Source organism: Tiliqua scincoides, chromosome 5 (assembly GCF_035046505.1).
Source record: "Tiliqua scincoides isolate rTilSci1 chromosome 5, rTilSci1.hap2, whole genome shotgun sequence".
In the NCBI taxonomy this organism is placed as follows: Eukaryota; Metazoa; Chordata; class Lepidosauria; order Squamata; family Scincidae; genus Tiliqua; species Tiliqua scincoides.
In genome coordinates, this window is record NC_089825.1 from 72,280,821 (window position 1) to 72,303,305 (window position 22,485).

Sequence of the window (22,485 nt, forward strand, 5' to 3'; positions counted from 1 at the left end):
CCTGGATTCGGCACAGGGAGACCAGCACAACTCCTTGCACTGGCCTCCCTGACTCTTGATGCAAAAGTGACTTGCGCCAGCCTAATCAAAACCAACTTTCCAGAGCTGATACAACTGTGCCAATGGAGTGCACGCTGCATCCTGCAGTGGTGGTGGGTCAGTCATGGAAGTTTCCTCAAGGCAAGGGAACATTTGTGCCTTTTGTTTGGGGCTGCACTGCAGCTGCATCACTGCTGGGAACCTGATTAGAACTGGAGTCTTATAATGTTTACTAATCAATCTGTAGGCTTTCTACATTTCCTTCCAAATCTATAACATTAGATTGAATGATCAATCCTAATTAGTAATTCAGGCAATGGCTTCTGTGTCTTCTCATTAATTCAAAGGTTACCCAATCAGATAGACAATTTATTCCATATCCAATAAAATAAAATAATTTTTAAAATCCATAATCCATTCAAGCAAGATCCTTTAATAGGTATTTTATTATTGTAAACAATATTAGCTTGTCAGTTCTGGTGGACAGCAAACACAATAATTGTATGGGAACAATCATGTATTTTGTATTTCCAGTTCTGAAGTTCACTTCTTAATCTTTGCCTGCAGTCTTACCACTTCATGTTTACTCAGAAGTAAACTCCTTCAAGCTCAGGTGAGCTTTTTGTCAGGTTAATATACACAGGACTGCAACTTTACCTTAGGAGAGTTTCAAAAACACAGGCAACACAATCCTAAACTGCATTGGCCCAGCCAGACCTATGCAGCTTAGGACATGGCTGGAGATCTCCGTGTAAGGGAATAAATTTCACCTTACCCTGAATAAAGCTCTAGCCGTCCCTATAGTCTTTTTGGATCCGCACCAGCTACATAGCTGGTGCAAATCTGGTAAGCCCATATAGGCAGTGGCATCGCTAGGTGGTGCAGGCCGCACTGGGTGACACGCACAGGGGGGTGACGTGCACTGGGGGTGACACGCTAAAATCACGGTGCTTAGGAGTAATCCCATCATATTATATACCGTTGGATGTGGAATTTTGAACGGAATGCAATGCAAATAACCAGAGTGAAATATTTCCTTTCTATCAAGTTATGGCCAAATAACCGGAGAACAAAAAATGCATGGATCCCTATGGAAAGTGAAAGTGAGCTGTATCACACGTTTACTAACGAGTAGGCGAATGTGTCTTAATCCGTTGGAAAGGGCAGGCTGAGAGGAATCCAACAGCACCAGAAAGCTCCTGATCCAATGAATGCAGCCCCCAAAAACACCTGAGAAGGAAGTCCCTTCCTCCAAGCAGATGGATGTATTGAGCCCTATGGAAAGCGAAACTAAGCCTCACGATCGAGTTTACTCGTGAGTAAGCAAATGTGCCTTGGCTGGTACGGAACATCAGGTGAAGGAGAGTGCAAGGTTACCAGAATGGTCCTGATCCTATGCATCTGGAGCTAAACAAGTGCTCCAGAAGGCAGCCTTCCCCCACACTAAAAAGGATCAAAACAAAGGCTTCAGCTGATAAGGCAAACCTTTTAGAGACTTGAAAAGCCAGGTGGATCCTGACAGTGATCTGGTTTAAACAGAAGTTCTTCAATTGAACAGGGCACTGGGTAGGGCTGAAAACCTTACTGGTTTTGGAGGGGGTGTTATTGCAGGCAGGCTACAGAGGAAATTCACTTGGTGGAACAGGGCTGGCTTCCCCTTATTTAATTATGTGTTTTACTTATTTAATTATTTATTTATACTTATTTATTTCAATTTGCCCGATGATATCACTCCACCATGACATCACTTCTGGTGGGTCTTGGACAGATTGTCATTCTAAAAAGTGGGTCCCAGTGCTAAAGGTTTGAGAACAGCTGCAATAAATTGTTAGTAAGTTGCGACCCTGGGGGAAGGGTGATACCACTAGTGACCAAAATCACTAAAATCACAGTTTGGAAGAATAATACCATCATGCTATATATTAATCAATGTGTAATTTCATGCAGAATGTGTTCTATCTTTGTTCTATCAAAAGGTACATCCAAAAAACCAGTGGGGGGCAGAGTGATGGTACGTCACCACACCCACCATCTGGGGTGTTGCCCTGTCCACTGCATGGGGGGTGACGCGCTGGCATCCTGCACCGGATGACACGAACCCTAGTGACGCCACTGCATATAGGGCTCAGTCTGGGGATGGAGGTAAGGATGCAACATCTACCGTTGCTGCCAATCCCCCCCCTCGGCCTGATCCTCTCCCTGTTCTGTCTTAGTCCACCCAGAAATGCCCTTCTCTGCCTGCAAAATGCCTTCCCGCCACCCTCTCCCATCCCCTGCACTGCCCAGTGCAAACCTATCTGTGCTGGCTGGCACAGGATCTGGATCTGGCACTGCTGAGCCAGGGTGGACCTCTGCAACAGCGGCTCTTGCATACATGCAAACATGCATTATAGCACATTTACGACACTCTTAAGCCAGTGCAGGGACAGCCACACTGGCTCAGCAGCCAGTTAAGATTGCACCGTTAATTGTATGACGTGGGGGCATCTAATGTTTCAAGAAACAGAAAAAAAACAACCCTAGAACCAAACAAGCTCTTAAGCATACAGAGCTGCCTTATGCTGAGTCAGAGGATCATTCTGCCCAGCACAGTATTGTTCACTCTGCTGAGCAGGGGTCTCCAAAGTCCCAGGCAGAAGAGGGAATTTTCCAGACCTGTTGTTCAGAACTCTTTTTAACAAGGAACAATGTGAACTTCTATATATAAAGTACATGCTCTCCCACTGAGTTATAGCACCTGGGCTTACCTGAATAGCTCTTTGGTAAGCTATCTGTTTTTAAGCCTAAATTTTGGTTTTGTTTTAACATAGTTTAGAAAGCAATGATCTGCTATATTCTTCTATACTTGGATAATTAAATGAAGTGAATTAATTCACTAACGGCCCAATCCTATCAAGGCCTCACACTGACATCTTGCAACCTGTCAGCTAAGGCCCGGTTCACCATTGCACAAAAGCCACTCCAACAGCAGGCTGCTCACTATGCCAACAAAGTGAAGCCAGGACACCTAGGCCAGCAACAGTGGCCACCAAACCTCTGCCGGAGCAGGTATGTCAGAAAAGGGGGCAATTTGGAGGAGGATTGTGCCATGGATTACCGCAGGCTGGGGGTGGGTGAGGGGTGGATCTTGGCGGCAGTGGAATCCGCAAGAGCCAACCCCCCTTGGATTTACCAGATTTATGCCAGCAAAATAGCTGGAGTGGATTGAGTAAGTCAAATGTTTCTTTACTTATGTCTCTGCTGCTGCCTGGGCCCCAGCTGGTATGTATGGTATGTATGGCTGCTCCACACCAGCAGAGGGTGTTTTGGCACCACTGCATCTAGCAGGCCAGTCCTGGACAGGATTGGGCCATTCGTTAATTTCCCAGTTTTCATGCAGGATAGTCAGAGGCCGTTTCAGTTTGTATTTACAGAATAAATGGAATCATAGCTGCTCTTCTCCACCAATATGTAGTACTCCTCTTCAGGTACTGTTGGTGCTTCTTTCGGGCCCACTGTGCCATCTGGATTGTCATTAGAAATGCAAAAACACCAACTGGAGAAAAGGGAAAAAAAGTTGCTGGTCATTGGTGGCCAAAATAACAATTGACTGCCATCAGGGAAGACAGTATGAAGCAGAGCAAACAGCATATTTCGTTTGGAAATGGGGCAGAGTTTAGCCTCACAATGGAAACTCCAGTTTCTGGAGGACATGTATGCATTTCTGAAGATCTGATACCTTCCAGGGAGCTCCAGACCTTCAAGCATTTATTTACATATTGTATTTATGAATGGCCTCTCTGCTATGAAAAATGTCCAGGCCAATATACAGTACAGACACTAAAAATAAATATAGTTTTGAACTGGACTTCCAAGAACGTGTATAGCAACAGCCTTTCACAGTTGTCACAGAGTAACGTATATGCTTTTCTCTGCTCTTTTCATGCTGCTTTATTCATTCAATTTCTCAGAATGACAGCAGGTCATTCTGTCTTCTTTCTCTTTGTCGCCAAGCAAGATAGCTCTTAAGTAGCCCTGAAGAAGTCACTGGGAGTCCAAGTGGCTTTCACATCTGATGTGAAACTCCACTCACATCTGATGAATTCCAAAGTGAGAAGAAGTGTGTTTTTATTACCTTCACTGGATTTGAGTAAAATGCAAACGGTGTTTTTATCTCCACAAAAAAGTCGGGGGGGACGGGGGGACGGACCAAAACTCAACCCTTGTTCCATTCTCACCATTTACAAAAGTATAGCTAGAATTCCAAGACTGGACTGCTGGCCGACAAGGCAAGAACATGTCCAAAGCAAAGTTTGCTAGAGCAGCAGTGAAATTGGCCAGCCAAGGAAACAGACTAGCACACAGGAGCTGGGCAGAAGGAAAGTGCAGAACCAGCAGCAGGTGCATGGATAGAGAGCAGTTTTATAGCTGTTCCTGATGCCACAATGAAGCCACCCCATTTGCAAAAAGGGAGTGGCGGAGGCTGATTTTCCTTGTGGCCACTGTCTGGCAGCTGTGTTCATTTACTAGAAGTTGAATCATGCTAATTCATCATGTAGTGTGGTTACCAAGGGACTTGTGGGAAATCAAATGGTGATCACCAAAAGGACTGCAATTACTACAAAAACATTGGTGGCAGTGGGAAAAAAGGTGAGCCACAGTGGTCCTCCCCTTTGCTTCACCAATCCCCCAAATTCCAGCTCAAGGTTCAATCAAGAACTTCAGCTTAGCCTTAAAAATGCTTTATTAGTTGGCAGCACTAATATTTGAAATTACTATGTTTATTGCTTTTACAGAAAGGCAGAAATTAATCCTAAACTATACTGACTACATTCCTTATTTTTCTCAGAGGTTGGGAAAACTAACTTTATTCACAGTGTTTCCACCTGTAATAATATGTCACTTAACTGCCCAACCCTATCCTTGGCGAGTCTGCTAGGTGCAGCAGTGCCAAAATACCTTCTGGGACCAGCTGGAGCCCAACCAGCTTGTGGGGAGAGAAATGAGACACTTTTTACTTAACTCCTCTGCTACTCCCAGGTCCCCATAGGCCTACTCAGATCTATACCAGATCTTTCGCTGGTGTAAATCCAGTAGGTCCATCAGGCCCAGTCTGGAGGCTGGATCTCATGGACACCACTGCCACCGAAATCCAACCCACCCTTACCTGCCCCTGACTGGCTCCCCGAAATGACCCCCCCACCACCAATTTACCTGGTGTGGCAGAAGTCCTGCAGTCTGCTATCATCTGCATACAGCCTCCCAGTCTTCGTGATGGTGGTAGCTCTACAGAGCTGCTGCCATGCCAGCGACCTATGGGATGGCTGATCGCAAGACCCACCAATGTATCCTGCCCATAGGATTGGGTTGCCACTTATTTAATTGTTGGCTCTTACCTGGCAGAGTTTGTGTCATCACTGTAAAGCTTATCCAGGAGCCAATCTGTTCCAAGAGGGGAAAAAAAACAACATGTACTACACTGAGCTATAAAGAACTGTTCTCATCATGGCACCAATGGCACATCTAGCTTGATCAGCTCCTACTGACAACTGGACTCAAGAAAACTAGTGCTCCAACAGCACTATCCTATGCATGTCTACTAAAAGTATGCCCTATTAAATTCAATGGGGCTCACTCTCAAGTAAGTGTGCATACCTGGAGTGGTAAGTGGGTTTATTCCCACTAACTTGGGAGTAAACCCTATTGAATACATTGGGACTTACTTCTGAGTGTACATGCATAGGAGGAATGGACTCCAGGGTTTCCCAGCAATGTCAGCCCTGCCATTCTACATACAAAGGCAATATTTCTGGCAGCAATGCATGGGCAAGAGAGTAAACAAAAAGGTCTCCAAGTGGTCAATTGAAATTCTCAGGAAAATGAGAGCTGATGTAGGGCCTCATAAAACTTAACATTCAAGGGAAAGCCCCAGGAAGCTGAAGAACCTGATATGTGAAAGAACGGTCTGATCGTTTCAGTCAGGATCTCATGAAACTATTGTGACTCTGTTTTCCAGTTTTTTTCAGATCACGCAGTCAAAACATGTACAGTCACTGAGCTAAAAGGAGTTTGTAAAATAAACTCATTTTAAAAGTGAACACAACAAAGACAGGCCCTCTGAAAGACACAAATGAGCTCCTAGATCAAAGCCAAGTTCATTCCAAGAGCTATTTGTGTGAATTAAGGTCATGCCAAAATTACTGCTTAAGGGTGCAATCCTAACCCCTTATGTCAGTGCTTTCCAGCACTGACATAAGGGCAACACAGCTCTGAGGTAAGGGAACAAATATTCCCTTACTTTGAGGAGGCCTCCGTGAGTGACACCCAACTGCAGGATGTAGCACATGTCCCATTGGCACCGCTATGCCAGTGCTGGAAAGCACTGACAGAAGGGGTTAGGATTGCGCCCTTAAAGACTTTAGGTCTTGCAAAAATGCCTTCCAAGAATTAAGCACCTTAGCATCACTTGCAGTTTGCTGGCCTAGAGACAGAAATAAGGGTGAAAAGGAAAGTACTATACCTCATATGTATAGTTTGGACAGGAAACAAATGTAAACAGCCATGTGAAAGGATTGATTGATGCACTTGGAACAGAGGTTTTATTTCCTTTGAGAAAAGAAAAAAGCGTTAAAACTTCCATTCTAACAGGTGCAGGAATTAGCAGAGATTTTAATCTACCCCATGCATTTCTATTACCATGCCAATGGGGAGGGAAGAAGAAGGAACTGTTCTAAGAATACTTGTGTTCACAGATAGTAGCCACACTGCAAATGTTAAACAGTTTTAAACTCATGGTTAATTATCATGGTTTATTAGTAGGGAGGATCCATGGGAACTCATCCTATGAAGAGACTAACGAAGAATACTCCTCACAGTGCAAGTTTTGGTTTGTAAGCAGCTCAGCCTGGGGCAAGGGGAATCATTTCCTCTTACCTGGGGGAGAGCCGCTGCAGCTCCAATGCATCTACTTGGATCTGTGCCACCTAAAGAGGTGTCGAAGATCTGACTAGCCCGGAGCTGGCCTGGATTGCCCAGGAATGAGGTCAGAATCCGGCATAATTGCTGGGTCCTGGCCCCACTTCCCAGCCACCTGCCCCAAAATGTCTCCCTCCTGTCCTCCCCATGCCCCCCCCCCCAGACCCCAGCACTGACCTGGAAAGGCCAGCACATACTTACCTATCCACTGCAGTGGCCACAATTACCATCAGGTGCAGCAAGGTGCAATTCAGCCTCCGGAGGCCAGCGCCTGCTATGCGCCAGCCTCTTAAGTCAGCACGAAATGCTTTACAGCACTTTCACGACAACAATGGGCTGGCGCAAGGGACGTGTTGACACAGGTCACCTTTTGGAATACGCCCTCATTTTCACAGTATTATGAATTATGAGTTATGAATTATGAGTTACTAGAATTCTATGGAAGAAACTATGGGCTGGTTTGGGCCTGACTGGAGCATTCAAATTCTTTTAGAGATTGCTGTGTCTTCTGTGCTTGCATGATTAGGCATAACCTGACCTGGAAATGACCCTGTCTGCAGGATGTTCTGGGCTCCATGTGGAAGCATGTGCTGCATTGCAAGATCCATCCTGCATCAGCAATCCAGGCCAGAATTTGACCAGGATAGAATTATTTTATTTTTCAGTTTGTCAAAAATTTTGTAAGGGAGAACACAGTTGTTCTGTCCACCTTTACTTTGGAAGTTCTTCTATAAGAGTATTTCCATATCCAGGTATGGCTCCAGAGAATGGTGTGGTTTGACATTTTCTGGGGCTCAAAGATCTCCCCAGGAGTGCCATTATTTTCACTTTACATGAAGGTACTGAAGAAAATCAGAGGCTGTGTGAGAGCCTTCAAAGCATGTGTACTCTCCCTGCCAAATTAAGGGGACCCACTGAGGGTGTTTGGACCAAGGATTGCCCTTATTTGCATTTTTATGTGCAGGTAATTTGTGGCACACGAATCACTTCCTGAAGAGTTAAATTAGTCATAGCAAGGAGGCATTTTTGCATCACTCAGAAGGTTCCATCCCTACTAGACAGAATGTTGATTTTTTTAAATCATAAGTAAGCAAATTGAAAAATAAAAGCCACAAACCTGATTGATACTGATGGACTAAGGCTACATTGATGAAATGATTTCCAGCTTCACAAATCTGCAAAACATTTCAAATATTCATCTTAGATTTGCAGGATGGAATTGTGCAACCGCACATCTGGCTGCCTGATCCCAGTGTAGAAAGTTAAAACCAAGAGAAATCAGTGAATATGTAGTTCAAACATGTTTGCAAGGAGAGGCAAGCCTGCAAAGATATTTAAAATTGAGCAAAGATCAATCTTGAGGAAGGAAAAGATACTGTGCACATACATCTGCTTTTCAGAATATTTAATCTGAGGTTATATTCCCTCTATTTCAATGGCATTGAGTATTTTTGGATTCAGTATTTGAAACCAAGCTTACACAAGCTATGATCCACCATACAAACACCAATCATATATCATGGCCTACTAGATGCTTTTCACGAATGCGCGAACACTCTCATATTAGGCAGACTTATTCAGGAAGCTGCCATCCATGGTTGAAGGGTTGTATTTGGTTTCGTGGATCACAATTTGTGCAGGCCTAATTAGGAGTCTAGGGATGGAGTTATGGTCCTTCAAGCAGAAGATACAAAAAGGGTTTTCACCATTTTTCTTATAGAGAATTGGCTGAAATTTGTAGTTATCTGACTTGGAAGACTTTTGGCTGGGAAGGCAGCTGATACAGACACTTAGTGTGGAGCTCCAAGGGCAATAAGGCCCTTTTAATATTTGTTTAACTCCTTAATAAAAGCAGAATTTTTTTTGGGGGGGGGGTTCTTTTGGGGGAAGATTTCAATGCCTGTAGGTTCAAATGGATATTCCTTGAAAGAACACATGGTGGACAAGGATGGCAAATATATTAAATTCATTTTCCACATCTCTAAGGATAGCACAGCAAATTACACTGGCTCTCGACTGCCAACTATGGCCAAAAGACCTCTATATTCTGAATGGGACCTCATTAGGGGATCACCCAGGGGAGTTCACTTTTATGACAGGAGCAAGGTGTAGTACTGTTGATTATATCTTGGTCTGCAATAATTTACTTCCCTGGGTTGAAAGCCTGTAGGTATTCCCTGACTTAGATAGTGACCATCTACCCCTTCTTCTGTGGCGGGGCCATACCAATCAATTCACCTGAAAGGTCTAAAACATCTATTAAGCCTTCGAAATGGGATGGATGTCGTGTTAAGTTGACCTCCCGGCTCGAACAAAAGGCAAAGGCTTTTCTGGTGGACAAAAGTATGGTAGCATGCCAAAATGTCATCATGAATAATTCTGGGGGAAACAATTTCTTGTCACCTTATGAGCAAATTACCCAGTCATTGAAATTTTTATTGGTGCCAGAGTCTAGTTCACAAGTTAATCAAGTGCAAAGGCACTCAAAAAGGTGGTTCGATGAGGAATGTCTTAAAACTAAGTGGGTGCTTATCTCTGCCTATCAGGCATATCAAAGTTTCCCTGGCTTTGACACTCCATTTTTCGCCAACATATTTTAGCACTTAAAAAATCATATAAGAAAATAGTGATTAGGAAGAGGAAGGCAGATGTATTGGCAATATGGGAGCAACTTAGTCAAAAATTCAGCTCATTCTGGAAACTATCTAATCATTCTTTTAAAGATACCTCTCCTTTAGACTCCCTTATATCAGCCAGTACTTGTGAACTTTCTTTCCACAGTTTCAGTTGTATACTATGAAGGTATTGTTATTTTTATGCTGGTCGGTGACCGTAATAAAACTGAACTGAACTGAACTTTTCACAAGCTATATGCTGATTCATCTTGCAAAGGTCCCCTTGCAAAAGTTAGATGACTTACCTCAATGGTCTCCAGTTTCAACAGATGAAGTTTCAATTTCACTGATTACCCAACTTAAAAAAGGCAAAGCTCCTGGCATTGACAATATCCCTCTCAAGTTGATTAAAAAACATGTGAATTGGTGGACCTCACTTTTAGTCTCCCTTTTCACCAACATTGATTCCACAGGGTGTATATCTGGAGGTCCTTTTATCAACTTTTCTGATGAAAAGTGGTATATAAATAATAATATATAAATAATATTTAGTTTATATATTTTATATAGTTAGTAATATATTTAGTTTTGCATAATAACATTATTACTCCTCTTTCCCACCCACCTGTGCCCATACATACCAGAAACACAAGTGCTGAAAAACTGATTTGCTTGTTCCCAAATGCTAGAAAACAGAATGAAATAATATATTAGATGTATGCTTAATCTGAAGTCTGCTTGAGTCTTTCTCTGGATTATATGATACACAGGCCTTATTGTCTTTGGAAGCCCCATTCTTAGACATCTCTAGAATGTTTCTTAGACATCTCTAGAATGTCTCTAGACATTCCATCTCTAGTATGGAAGCCCCATTCTTAGACGTTTCATGGTCTTGACTCTCATAGGGTACAATCCTAGGCATGTCTACTCAGAAGTAAGTCCTATTATGTTCAACAGGGCTCACTCTCAGGAATGTGTGGATAGGACTGCAGCCATAGTCTATGGAGAGTTGAATCTGAAGCCGACACGAAGCTAGTTCATTTCAACATATTACCTAATCTCACACATTTTCTTTAACATTGGAGGCTTCTATTGCTAAGTATGCTGATATACATGGGAACTGTATTGCTACAAGTTTCCCCAGGCAACTTACATTTTTAAAATTTTGGGCAATATTATATACCCCACCCTCTGCCAATCTACTTCAGAAAGAACAATATGGAGTAACCAGACAAAGAGCCCAATCCTATGGGATCAAAAGCACTAGTAATATGAGCATACCACTGGCACTGGGTGTCACAAACATGCCATAAACGAGGAGGGAGCGCTAAGGAGGACATTGTGGAACCACCAGTGGTAAGTAGCAATGTCAGGTGGCAGTGTGGCTTTTCAGGATGGGGTGGAGGTGTTCTGGGGTGGAGGGGCAGGGAAGGGACTGGCAGAGGAAGGCTCCACCTGAACCTATGCCCTGCATAGGACAACGAAGTCCAACATGGGGCTTTTCAATCTGTACTGGTAAAATAGCTGCTGCAGACTCAAACAGCCCCATTGCAGGGCCTGGGCTTTCTTTGGTGAACTCTAGCCCTGTTGGATACAACGGTAGCCATTTTGGTGCCACTATAACTGGCAGCACCAGGGAGAATAAGATTGGGCTATAATTCACCTGATTGATACCCCAGTATTATTTGGAATCTTGGTTGGATCAGATGCGTAAACTGGAACATGGGAATGAAATTCTTAAACATGCCGAGGCCCAGGCATCCTGGTTCTTTCCATTTGAGCTTTAGTTCTCTCACTGAAAGGTTCAAATATGTTTCATGTGTTCTACTTACACGGAGGAGTATACTGTGGGTGATTGATGTAGTAAGCAATCCAAGAAGTGAATCCCCAGTAAAAAGTACAACCCTGTAATGAAAAATATAATAACAGAATGATATGTTGCCGCCACAGTATTTGGCAGGATAGGTAAAATATTGAAAGTGCCCACTCACCCACTTTTTTACACCTGTGCACACTAGATCCTGGCTCTTGTGACTGAGGGCCCTTTCTCATCCTTCATCTTGGGCTTTGTGACTTGTTCTATACCAACAAAGACCTTATAATTCCACAATTCAGATGTCATCGTGGATCTTCCCCTTCATGCCCTTCTTTGGGTCTGGCCCTAACTCCTGCTGCTGCTGTTCATAAGATTGCCAACTGCCAGCCCAATCCTATGCATAGCTACGCTGAAGTAAGTCCCATTAAAGTCAGTGGGGCTTACTCCCAGGAAAGTGTGGATAAGATTGGGCTATGCAACCGCTACTATTTCTGGAGAATTTTCCCCCAACATAATATTGGAAATGTCTAGAGACCATATTAAAATCTCCAGGATTACCAATCCATTATCCATACTCAAATCTCAGTATATTCCTTCTTTATTCAATTCCTCTACTGCTGAGATTCCCCACCTACTATTTTGCCTTTCCTTCATTCCCTAGAGTAGGAGTGTCCTACAATACAAGGCACCGGGACTGTTGCACTCCTTATGAGCACAGCACACCATTTTCTGGGCTATGATGTCATAAATGGCAGACTAATGCATTTAAGACTACAAGAAAACCCCAAAGCTATATCCCCAGTAGTAAGGAATGTCACAGCAGAACAAAGTTATAGTTACTTTCAGAGCCTAACCTCATATTATGGGGGATGCAGGGCTGCTGCTTACCTGTATCCCTTTTTCATGCATATATCTGGTAACACTTGGCTTTTAAGAAATGTTTACACTTTACTGAAGTGTGTGAAGCAGGTCATCATGTTCTGTATTTGCCCACCCTTGTTCCAATCCATTGGTGCCAGCTTGCAGAGTGCTGAATACAACAGTGGCACATCACACAAGCCTTTTATCAAATGTTACTAGGGAGATGTACTTGTGGGCTAACAGGTTGGTGGCTGCTACGCCCTTCCTCTAACATCAGAAAAGTGTATTTGAACCATGAAGGAACACATTTGAGAGAAGTCATGCAAAGACACTGATGTAGCTTGCCCCTCTGGCACCCGTGACACTTGACATCACCTTGAGCAGAAGTGCCATCACCAATTGTGGCATCAACACAATTACTTCTGGGTCTCAAGCACTCGGAACAGTTGCGAACTGTTCTGAGCAGCTGACCACTATTGTTGCAGAAAAAAAAGCAGAAAAAGCTGTCAGTCACTCAGAGTGCTGCGCAACCACTCCGAGTGCCAGAAGGGGAGATGCAGGAGAACATACCTCCTGCAGCAAGGAGATACCTGCAGCTTTGTTCTTCCAAGATAATGCAATTACTCAGAAATGCATCCATGGTGAAAATGGCCCCAGTCTGTAGTTTTAATACCCTGATGTACTTGATGCAAGCGTTTGGCAAGTCAGCTTTTCTCACACTGCATAGGTGAGTGAGGCAGACATCAGGAGGGGGACTGGGTGCATTTTCATTCTAATACATTTTTCTTCCCTGTTTACACTTTCCCTGCTTGGGATGTACAGGGGGGGCCCCACATCCACATATCAACAGATTCATTTATCTGTAGATCAGGTCTGGGCCCCCCCAATGTGCACCCCTGCATGCATCCCCTCGGGAGGTGCCCTCACCTCTGGAGGGGGGGCGGCCCCTCAAGACCTTGGGGATGGGCTTTTGCCCTTATCTGCCATTTCAGCTATCAGCGGAGAGTTCTGGAACGGGGGATTCTGGAACACCTGTAATGTGAGAAGTGAAATGCTTTCAGTGTATGGTGGACTGGATATCAGAAAGAGGAGGTTGGGGAATTGATCATTAAATTGAAGAAGAATTTAATATTTTGGTGAAATATGCATGCCTCCCAAGACGTCTCCTGCATGGGTAATTTTGCAATCCTACTTGTTTACCTTTTATATGTTTGCCTGAAAGCATCAGGCACTCAAATATTTTATTCTCCTTTCTGCTCTTCCTGTATAGAAAAAAGCAACAAACAAACCCTGAATCCACAGAGCTGTTAGTGAGGGATGACACAAACAGTCATTCCCCATTGACTTCTGTTACTAATGAACAGATTTGTCAGCTGAATATGATTTCAAAAATACTAGCTTGCTTGGGTGCAGACAGAGAACAAAACCAAAATGTGTGGCTGGGTGAATGGGGTGGGTAGTGGAATCCTGGTTTTATCTGGGGCAAAGTTAGGGCAGGATGTGTTAGTGGATCATGCTGGGTCCGGCAGTGGGTTCAGTAACAGTTCCCAATGCATGATCTGAAGAGAAGAATACAGAAACCTTGCTAAAGTTAATAGTCAAATTAGGTGTGATCCTCGTTGGCAGAGATAAAAGCACCAAAAGTTGCATTGCCCACCACAGTTTCAGGCAGATTTGTCCCTCCACCACATGCTGTTCGTTAAAATAAAACAAAAACTGGAAGGCTTATTGGGGGTGTTCAAGGTCACATCTGGTTTGACCCTCAGCCCCTTTAGATGAAAATGCCTGGGAGCTCTGCGCATCCTGACTTGATCAACACAGAAGACTGGCAGGACAGACATTAATAATACATTGCAAAACATTTTTGATTAACATACTTTGATGCTTTTCAGATCCTGGTGCTGCTTTCCTGTCAGCTGACAAGGTTGGCAGATGGCAATAATACTGACTAGTTGGGATTTTCCATTAACTGCTAACTTTTAGCCATTACTATTTTAAAATATATTAAGCACTGCTGACTGCTATCCTTGCCAGATGTCTCAAGTTGCCTAATGGCTTGGATATCCCCAACTCTCCCCCCCCCCAACCTCATCCTTTCCCTTCTTTGGTTTAAAGTTCATTTCTAAAACTGAAATACAATGTATATCTGCTGGCATCAGACTAACCAAATGAAACATTGAGAAGGCTAATCCACTACACCAGGGGTGTCCACACTTTTTGGCAGGAGGGCTACATCAGCTCTCTGACACTGTGTCGAGGGCTGGGGGAAAAAGAATTAATTTACATTTAAAATTTGAATAAATTTACATAAGTACATAAATGAATATATTACAGATGAAACTTACATGAATGAATGAAGGTCTTGCAATAGCTCTAGGCCTATAAAAGGCCTTGCACAAAGCAAGGCTGGCCTTTCCTTTGCTGCCATTACTGCATCACAGACGTGAAACAGCAAGTAGTGGAGGAAGTTCTCATCCCACAGCTCACGCAAGAGGTCAAACAATTGCCCTCACACTGAGAGCAGTTGCGTTGGGCCAGTGTTGGCTCCAACAAATCTCTGGAGGGCCAGAGGCTCATTGGAGACTGGAGGCTCCCTGAGGGCTGCATTGAGATGCCTCAAGGGCTGCATGTGGCCCCAGGGCCGGGGTTTGGGCACCCCTGCACTATATGGCTGACATTTCTTTCATTTGTAACTCCTCTTGCTCACAATGTAATTTAGGCCAACTGAGTGACATTAACTTTTAAGACCTGTTAGGTGTTAGACCTCATATGGACACACTCCATTTTGGGATGGGGAAGTATGACCATGTCTCTAAGCTCCTCCTTACCATGCCAGTGCACTGGCGGTCCTAGATGGGGGCAAACACCCCAAGCGCCGACCCTCCAGGGGTGCGTCTCGGACCCCCGCCCCCGAGGAGTGCCCAGGAGCGCTGCAGAGAGGCAGCTTGCTGCCTCTCCATCAGCGCCTTGGCACCGACTGAGCTTTCCCCCTCCCCTAAGAACATAAGAACAGCCCCACTGGATCAGGCCATAGGCCCATCTAGTCCAGCTTCCTGTATCTCACAGCAGCCCACAGCAGCCCACCAAATGCCCCAGGGAGCACACCAGGTGCCCTAGAGAGGCACTGACGCTCTAGGGCGCCCATCTCGTCTTCTCCTATAATCACTATAAACCGACACTCCTGGGTACCCCTGCTCCACCTCTGAGGGTGTCCCTCAGAGGCAGAGGGGAAGTGGCAAGCGCCTCCTCCATTCGGAGGAGATGCGTGCCACTTCCTGGCCCGGAGCGCACCTGTTCTGCCTCTGAGGGCGTCCCTCAGAGGCAGAGGGGAATGGCAAGCGCCTCCTCTGTTTGGAGGAGGTGCGTGCCGCTTCCCGGCCCGGGGTGCGCCTGCTCCGCCTCTGAGGAGACATGTGCCGCTTCCCAGGCCCCCACAGAGTCTTCCGCACCGCTTCCAAGCGGCACAGAAGGCTCGGTGGGGGCCTCAGCTGCCTCCTCTGTTCCCCCTTGTTTTCAAAGGGGGAACGGAGGAGGCAGCTGCGTGGAAGTAATTGCATTGACGATGACGTCACTGCAATCACTTCCGGGTCAGGTGCAGGGGGGTGGAGAAAGAGGGGCAAAATGGGGTGGTGGCAAAAAACCGGTGGTTGCCTCGGGTGCTGGGACCCCCAGGAACGCCACTGTGCCAGTGCACTCCTGAAGTCCTGCCCCCACTCTCCCCCTAACCAACATTCATCTACACAGACAAGTGCTACACCTGAGGAGAGATCTCCATCAGCATCTCTCTCTATGTCCAGCCTTTGTTGCTACAAGTGAGCACTGGCCATGCTCACAAAGGTAAGTCTTTGAGAGCACATCAGCATGGGAGTGGAGCTGAACAGTACATTCTGCCCCCACCCCCCAACATCTGTGTGATGTCTAACACCTAAACAGGACTTCCGAAAAGGTTTTGTTTTTCTGTCATGAGAGTCAAATGATGGGCAAACTCAACACACATAGCTCTGTCAAGTAGATGGAAATGTGTGTGTTTATTTGTCTTGAGGCTGCATGTATCCTAAGTGCATGATGTATGGAAAGACATGTGGAATTGATAAGTCTTTGAAGACCAAATCAATTCCTTCAGTGTTTTCCTCTCTCATTCATTTCTGCAGTATATTTTATATATTACAATCACCTTGATCATATTTTTCAGGGGTGTGTGTCCTTCCGAAATCTTGTGAACAAAAAGCGTCTCCAGAAGGTGTCTGACATAGTGTAAACAATGACAGATGCACGCCAAACTGTAGAAACAACAGTGAAAGGGAAACAAAGACAAATAATACATTGAAGCTTTTGATGCAGCCTATGTAAATCTCAGTTACCTTAGGAAGCTGTCCTCAGCCTCCCATCCGCAGAGTGAGAATTATAATAATACTGTCTTCTCTCAGAGTTATTGTAAGGATTACTAAAACCAATGCGTGAATTATGGTGAACATTATAAAGCACAACATAAATGCTGATTATTTATTATTAGTGATGATGATGATGATGATGATGATGATGATGAAACTTGTCCAAAGCCAAATAGAATAATTTGCCAGGGTTCAACTTAAGGTCCTTCCATTACCCAGTGAAACTTCCTTCAGAAAGCTTTACAGCTCAGTCCCCAGTGGACCAATACTACACATACTTGTTTAAAATAAAGAATAACAGTCCTCCTCCACAGTCCCCCTCCACACACACACACACGCACACACACACACACAGCACATCAGATTGTGCTAACCTTGAAATCCAGCATGGAACAACATATCTGCATACCAGCTGGTATGTTAGCCACATCAACATCTGTCGCATGGCACTGTCATGCACCTCTTATTGTGATCTAGGGCAATGGTTCCCAAACATTTTAGAGCCCCTAGAGGTTGCTGCCTGATTTATAAATGCCAAAAGGTGTGGCTATAATGGTGATTGGGCAGGAGCACTCTCCCCTTCCCCAAGTGGTAACTTGTTTAACCCCTGATGCACATAGCCTAATCTGTCCTGTCCATTTCACAACCCCACAAAAATTGGGTCATGACACACTGGTGGATCCTGGACCCACAGTTTAGGAACTGCTAAGCTAGGGTCTTGTGTGTGACTACAGGTCATGCACTGTTATCACAGGTATTTTTATTTATAGATTTATACCCTGCCTTTCAATCAAAATTATTCCCAAGGAAGTTTACAATAACAACAGAACAACCCCACAAATCCTCATGCCTCCATCTGCTTCTTCAGTCCCCAGACAACTGGCACCTGAAGCTGAAGTTCTTGTTTTAGGCATGGAGTGGGAGGCAACTTCCCTGCAGCTGCTCCTTCTCTGGCCAATGGTGGAACTCAGGCTGATCTTCCCCTTGCCATGGCATTCATCCTGGGAGGATAGCCAGAACATGTGCATGATGGCCACAGCTTTGAAAACTGACATTATGCATGACAGCAGATGGAAAAATCATTCTGGATTCTGTCCTGCCCCCCACCAGGCAGGGTTTGGAATGACACTTCTTTTTGATGGAATAAAGAAAGGGGGCCCAGTGTTCACAGTAGAAGCTCTGGGTGGTCACAAACACCCACACACCTCCCAATTTGCATTTATTTCTGAATTCCTATGCTGATCAGTATTTGCAAATGAAAAATTTGTGCACAGCAACATTTGTAAGGGCATATAGAGCCCATGGGACTTTGAAGAGATGCAAATGGCAATAAGGCTGTTCTGCAGCCAAAGGGAATTACTGTGTTTACATTCCAGTGTGCACCCAAGAGGATATGCTCTTGCAACTGCTGAATTAGCTTTAGCAAACATATGGTCTTCCTGATTGTTATTTTTTATTTTAATATTGGGTTGTATACCAAAGAAAGTTAGACATGACTAAGAACTCAGTCCTATCCTTTCCCTTTCCCCCACTGGTGCAGCTGCAACCAAAATGGGCACAGCTTGGGAGGTTTCAGAGTTGAGAGGGGATTTAAATTCCCTCTGTAAGCCTACCGCTCTGCACTGGGTATCCACAGACCTGTGCCAGTGAAATCGATTTATCGATTAAGGGGGCAGGGAGGCTGCAGAAAAGGGGATAGGATCTGGATATGCATTCCAGCCCAATCCTCAATAGGATTGGACTGCAACTTAAGTCCCATTTACTTCAATGGGACTTACTCATGGCTAATGGCCCAATCCTGTTCTTGAAATATGCTGGTGTACTGCATTTGGCCTTGATGTCAGGGTGGCCTTGAAAGTGGAGGTATCAATTTCCTGGGCATCATGCACTCTGCTGGGGATCTTGGTAAAGAACACTGGTAAAGAGTCCCCATGTATCACAGGTTGCCTGGCTATTGGGTATACAGGCGATGCCTGTTGCAGTACATTTCTGGCATTTCATGTGGTCATGTGTCACATCAATGATGGAGATGACATTTGGAAAGCCTGCAATAGCACAAGAGTCCTCATGCTGGCTGTGCAAATATGCCTCAGCAGTGAGGAACATAATGAAATCAGTCAGTTGCAGGATCATCCAGGAATGCCTTCAGTGCATGAGCTGGCAAATAATTGGGCGGTGCTGTGCTCTCTGACCCTCCTGTTCCTTGGTGCTATAGGGTCATGAGAACCTTCTGGATGATGGACATGCTCTTCTGGGTTGTTGCACAGCTCTAGAGCTGGTGACCCAAGAGATGGCAACACTCCTCCACAGTCCCACCCTATAGTTTAACTGTGAAACATTCTTATTTTTATGATAATGAAAATTTATGAAGCCTACATGTGGATGGGGGGGGGGAGGAACAAAGGCAAATAGCTCCCAAGGGGAGGGGGAGGAGCTGCCCCCCCTCTAGCTACGCCAGTGCCGAAGACTATCTGCAGCACGCAGCCCCCGAAGGGCTGCTTTTGTAAAATTTAGTGAGAAGATCTCCTTCCCTGCCTTCCAAAAAGTCTGAGAAACTTATCAGGGAGCCACTAATTCTGATAACCTTCCTAATCACAGTACTATAATTTCCAGTGTTACATGGGGAGGGGGAATTACTGACAAAGAAGCCTACATTTGTAATATACACATGGCCTGAAGATGATGGCTGTTTTTTTTCCCCCAGTTTCACTGACTTGAGACAATTGCTGTAAGATGTATTGGATAATTTCTCTTCTTATTATAGTATTTTTATTTATTTATTTATTTATTTATTTATTTATTTATTTACCAAGCAACATTCATCTACTTGGCACTTTCTTACCTTCCTACATTTCACAGGTGTGTATACAGGTGTGCCCCGGTATCCAGTGGGCTTCCATTCCGGAACCCCTGTGGTTGACTAAAACCACAGATACCAGCGAATGCCCCCTCTTACTTCACCTCCAGAGGGTCCTCTGAGCCCAGTAGAAGCCATGGACATCTCTTTGTGGCCTCTGCCAAACTCAGACTGAGCCCTAGAATTTTAAAAAAAATCACTTCCAGTTTGTTTGTAGCACCAGAAGTGACTTTTTAAAAATAATTTTTCATGAATTATAAGACATTAGGGGCCCGGGGAAGCCCCTGAAAGCATTAAAAGTGTCACTTTCAGTTTTACGAAAAATTGGAAGTGGCTTTTTTTTTCATTTTAGGGCTCTGTCTGATGTCTGTGGATGTCCACGGCCTCTGCTGGGCTTAAAGGACCCTCCAGAGTTCCCCTCGCCTCCAGAATCTATGGATAAGTGAATCCATGGATTCAGGCCCCTGTATTTGTAAACCCCCAATCACTGCCTGATCCATCCACCCTCCAGCATTCCTGCTGTTCATAGAATCATAGAGTTGGAAGGGTCTAATAGGTCATCTAGTCCAACCCCCTGCCTTAGGCAGGAAATCCTCTTAGAGCATCTCCAACAGGTGCTTGTTGAGCCTCTGCTTGAAAATCTCCAGTGAGGGAGAGTCCACCACCTCTCTCGGCAATCTGTTCCACTGCTGAACTGCCCTGACTGTCAGGAATTTTTTCCTGATGTCTAATCGAAATCTCTCGCAGTTTGTACCTACTGGTTCTAGTTCTGCTTTCAGAGACAGCTGAGAATAAATTATTCCCTTCTTCCATATGACAGCCCTTTAGCTATTTGAAGAGAGCTCTCGTATCCCCTCTCAGCCTTCTCTTCTCCAGGCTGAACATGCCAAGTTCCCTCAACCTCTCCTCATAGGGCTTGTCTTCCAGTCCTGATCATCCTCGTTGCTCTCCTCTGAACCTGCTCCAGTTTGGCTGCATCTTTCTTACTTTTCCTTACTTTGAATTTTAAGAATGTTATTATTAAATCACAAAAGACATCTACATACCACATTTAAACCAAAAATTTCAGCATGTATGCAGGGTTGCAAAGGTTATCTCCAGCATCTTAAATTGTGCTCAGTAATTGGCAAGGACTAGTGCAGTTCTTTAAGCATGGGCATTCTCCCACCATGTGGTCCCACTTACCACCTGAGCAGCACTCAGGGATGGGAACTCAAGTCAGGTAACTTGAATTTGAGTCGTGAAAATGCATGTTTTTTGCTGACTTGTGGACTTGTGAGTTGCACTTGTGGTAGACTTAGAAAAGCACTTGAGTCAGGGCCCCCTGACTCGGCACTTATTCCCATGCTTGCAAACCCGAGTCTGCCTGTGTCTGGGTGTGTTTGCATACTGCTTTTGTGGCATGGAAAGCCTCATGGGGCCATCAATCAGACTGGGCGAGCAGCAGGAAAGTTCCAGCCAGGAGACAAGGAAGGGTTAATGGTTTCCTTTTGCATGGGTGGGGGGGAGGTAGGAGTGAGCTGCATGTGACCCTCCTCTCTCTTGCTGCTTCTGGTCCAGCTCTCAGGTAGTTCCTCCCACCCCTTCCCACCCGGTTTACAGATGGGCAGGAACATCATGGGAGTATTAAAGGAGAACTCCAACATACACCCCCTGACAGCAGCCTCATTTTTTCCACAGCTGGGTTTTTAAAGGGGGCAACTCGACTCAAGTTCTTCAGAGTTGCGAAGGTACAACTCAGAAAGTGCCCCCCATTATGATTTGTTTTCGAGTTGAGTCGCAGGGGGGTGGTGACTAAACATTTCTGAATCTAATTTCAACTTGAGACAAATCACACTGGATTTTCCCATCCCTGGCGGCACCTATATTTTGAACCATAATATTTCATTTTAAAACAGCAGAGCCAATCCGCTGCAACTACATATGTTTATTTATAGAGAAATTACTTCTCTCTTCCTTTCTGTTACTCATGTGCATAACCTCATAATGAGGTTGCCCCAATAGCCTGCTCTCTGATTATATCTGCCATCTATCAACCTTCTTCCCCTTTAAACTGCCATGACAAACATATGGCATCACAATGGGGGTTAGAGAGATTTAGAACTTTGCCCCAGTGTGGTTCTGACCCTGATTGCTCCTGCCACAGAGTATTTATAGGAGAGTAAAAATTTCAGTGGGCTGCCAATGAAAACCTTTTCTTCTATTAATAGCTTGCAAGGGTATGATCAAAATTGGAACCACAACATTTTAAAAGTCCTAAAGTCACCCCCACAGTTTTCCCCCATTTAGCACTCACCTCATGCTATTTAATAAACAAAAGGGAGGGAAAACTAGGCAAAATTATGCATACCCAGTTACATGTATTTTGTTCCTTAGGTTTACTTTCTTTTTCATACTTACCTTGTCTGAGCCTTAATCTGGGTGTCTAACAGAGCACTTGGGCAAAAGACTCCAGTCTGCCATTTACTTGTTCATTGATCCTAGTCGTGCTAGTTATGCAATACTCGAGTCTGGTCCAAACATTTTGGTGGCCCAAGCTCATGCTTGAAAAAGTTGCAAAACTACTCTGGGTGAAAAATGTTGATAATATCAACATTTACAACCATTCACAGCATGAAGGGGAAACTACCTCCCTGGAGCTCTTCTTGGCAGGAAAGAAGAATGTGCGTTTTCAGGCAAAGCTATGTTCACACTAAACTTACAATAAAGTTATACCTTTCCTTGTGTATGTTAGGAAGACTTTGCATAGCTCAGAACATTCTTACTCACTGAACTACAGGATGGCGGAAACTTCTTGTGCTTTCTTTTGCATCATAAATACTTGAAAGACGAATGTAAAAGAGCAGATAGATTAGAAGAGGGCCAGTATATTCAGTTAGGAAAACCTGGAAAAAGGAAAATGAAAAACACACATAAAGCTTAATTTAATATGTTGCTCAAGTCTTTAAGCCA

General features: G+C 44.5%; 1 protein-coding gene across 1 annotated transcript in view; it reads right to left on the reverse strand.

Annotated features, from left to right (window-relative positions):
- Nucleotides 1-467: 467 nt before the first annotated feature.
- Nucleotides 468-22,485, reverse strand: part of TECRL (trans-2,3-enoyl-CoA reductase like) — a 35,062-nt gene continuing 13,044 nt past the window's right edge. The window contains exons 5-12 of the mRNA XM_066628874.1: nt 22,303-22,418; nt 16,460-16,565; nt 11,441-11,513; nt 10,250-10,293; nt 8,111-8,168; nt 6,539-6,624; nt 5,415-5,460; nt 468-3,574 (exon numbers count right to left, since the gene is read on the reverse strand). Coding sequence (XP_066484971.1) covers nt 3,447-3,574; nt 5,415-5,460; nt 6,539-6,624; nt 8,111-8,168; nt 10,250-10,293; nt 11,441-11,513; nt 16,460-16,565; nt 22,303-22,418 — 657 coding nt within the window. The 3' untranslated portion in view covers nt 468-3,446. The remainder of the gene's footprint in view (nt 3,575-5,414; nt 5,461-6,538; nt 6,625-8,110; nt 8,169-10,249; nt 10,294-11,440; nt 11,514-16,459; nt 16,566-22,302; nt 22,419-22,485) is intronic.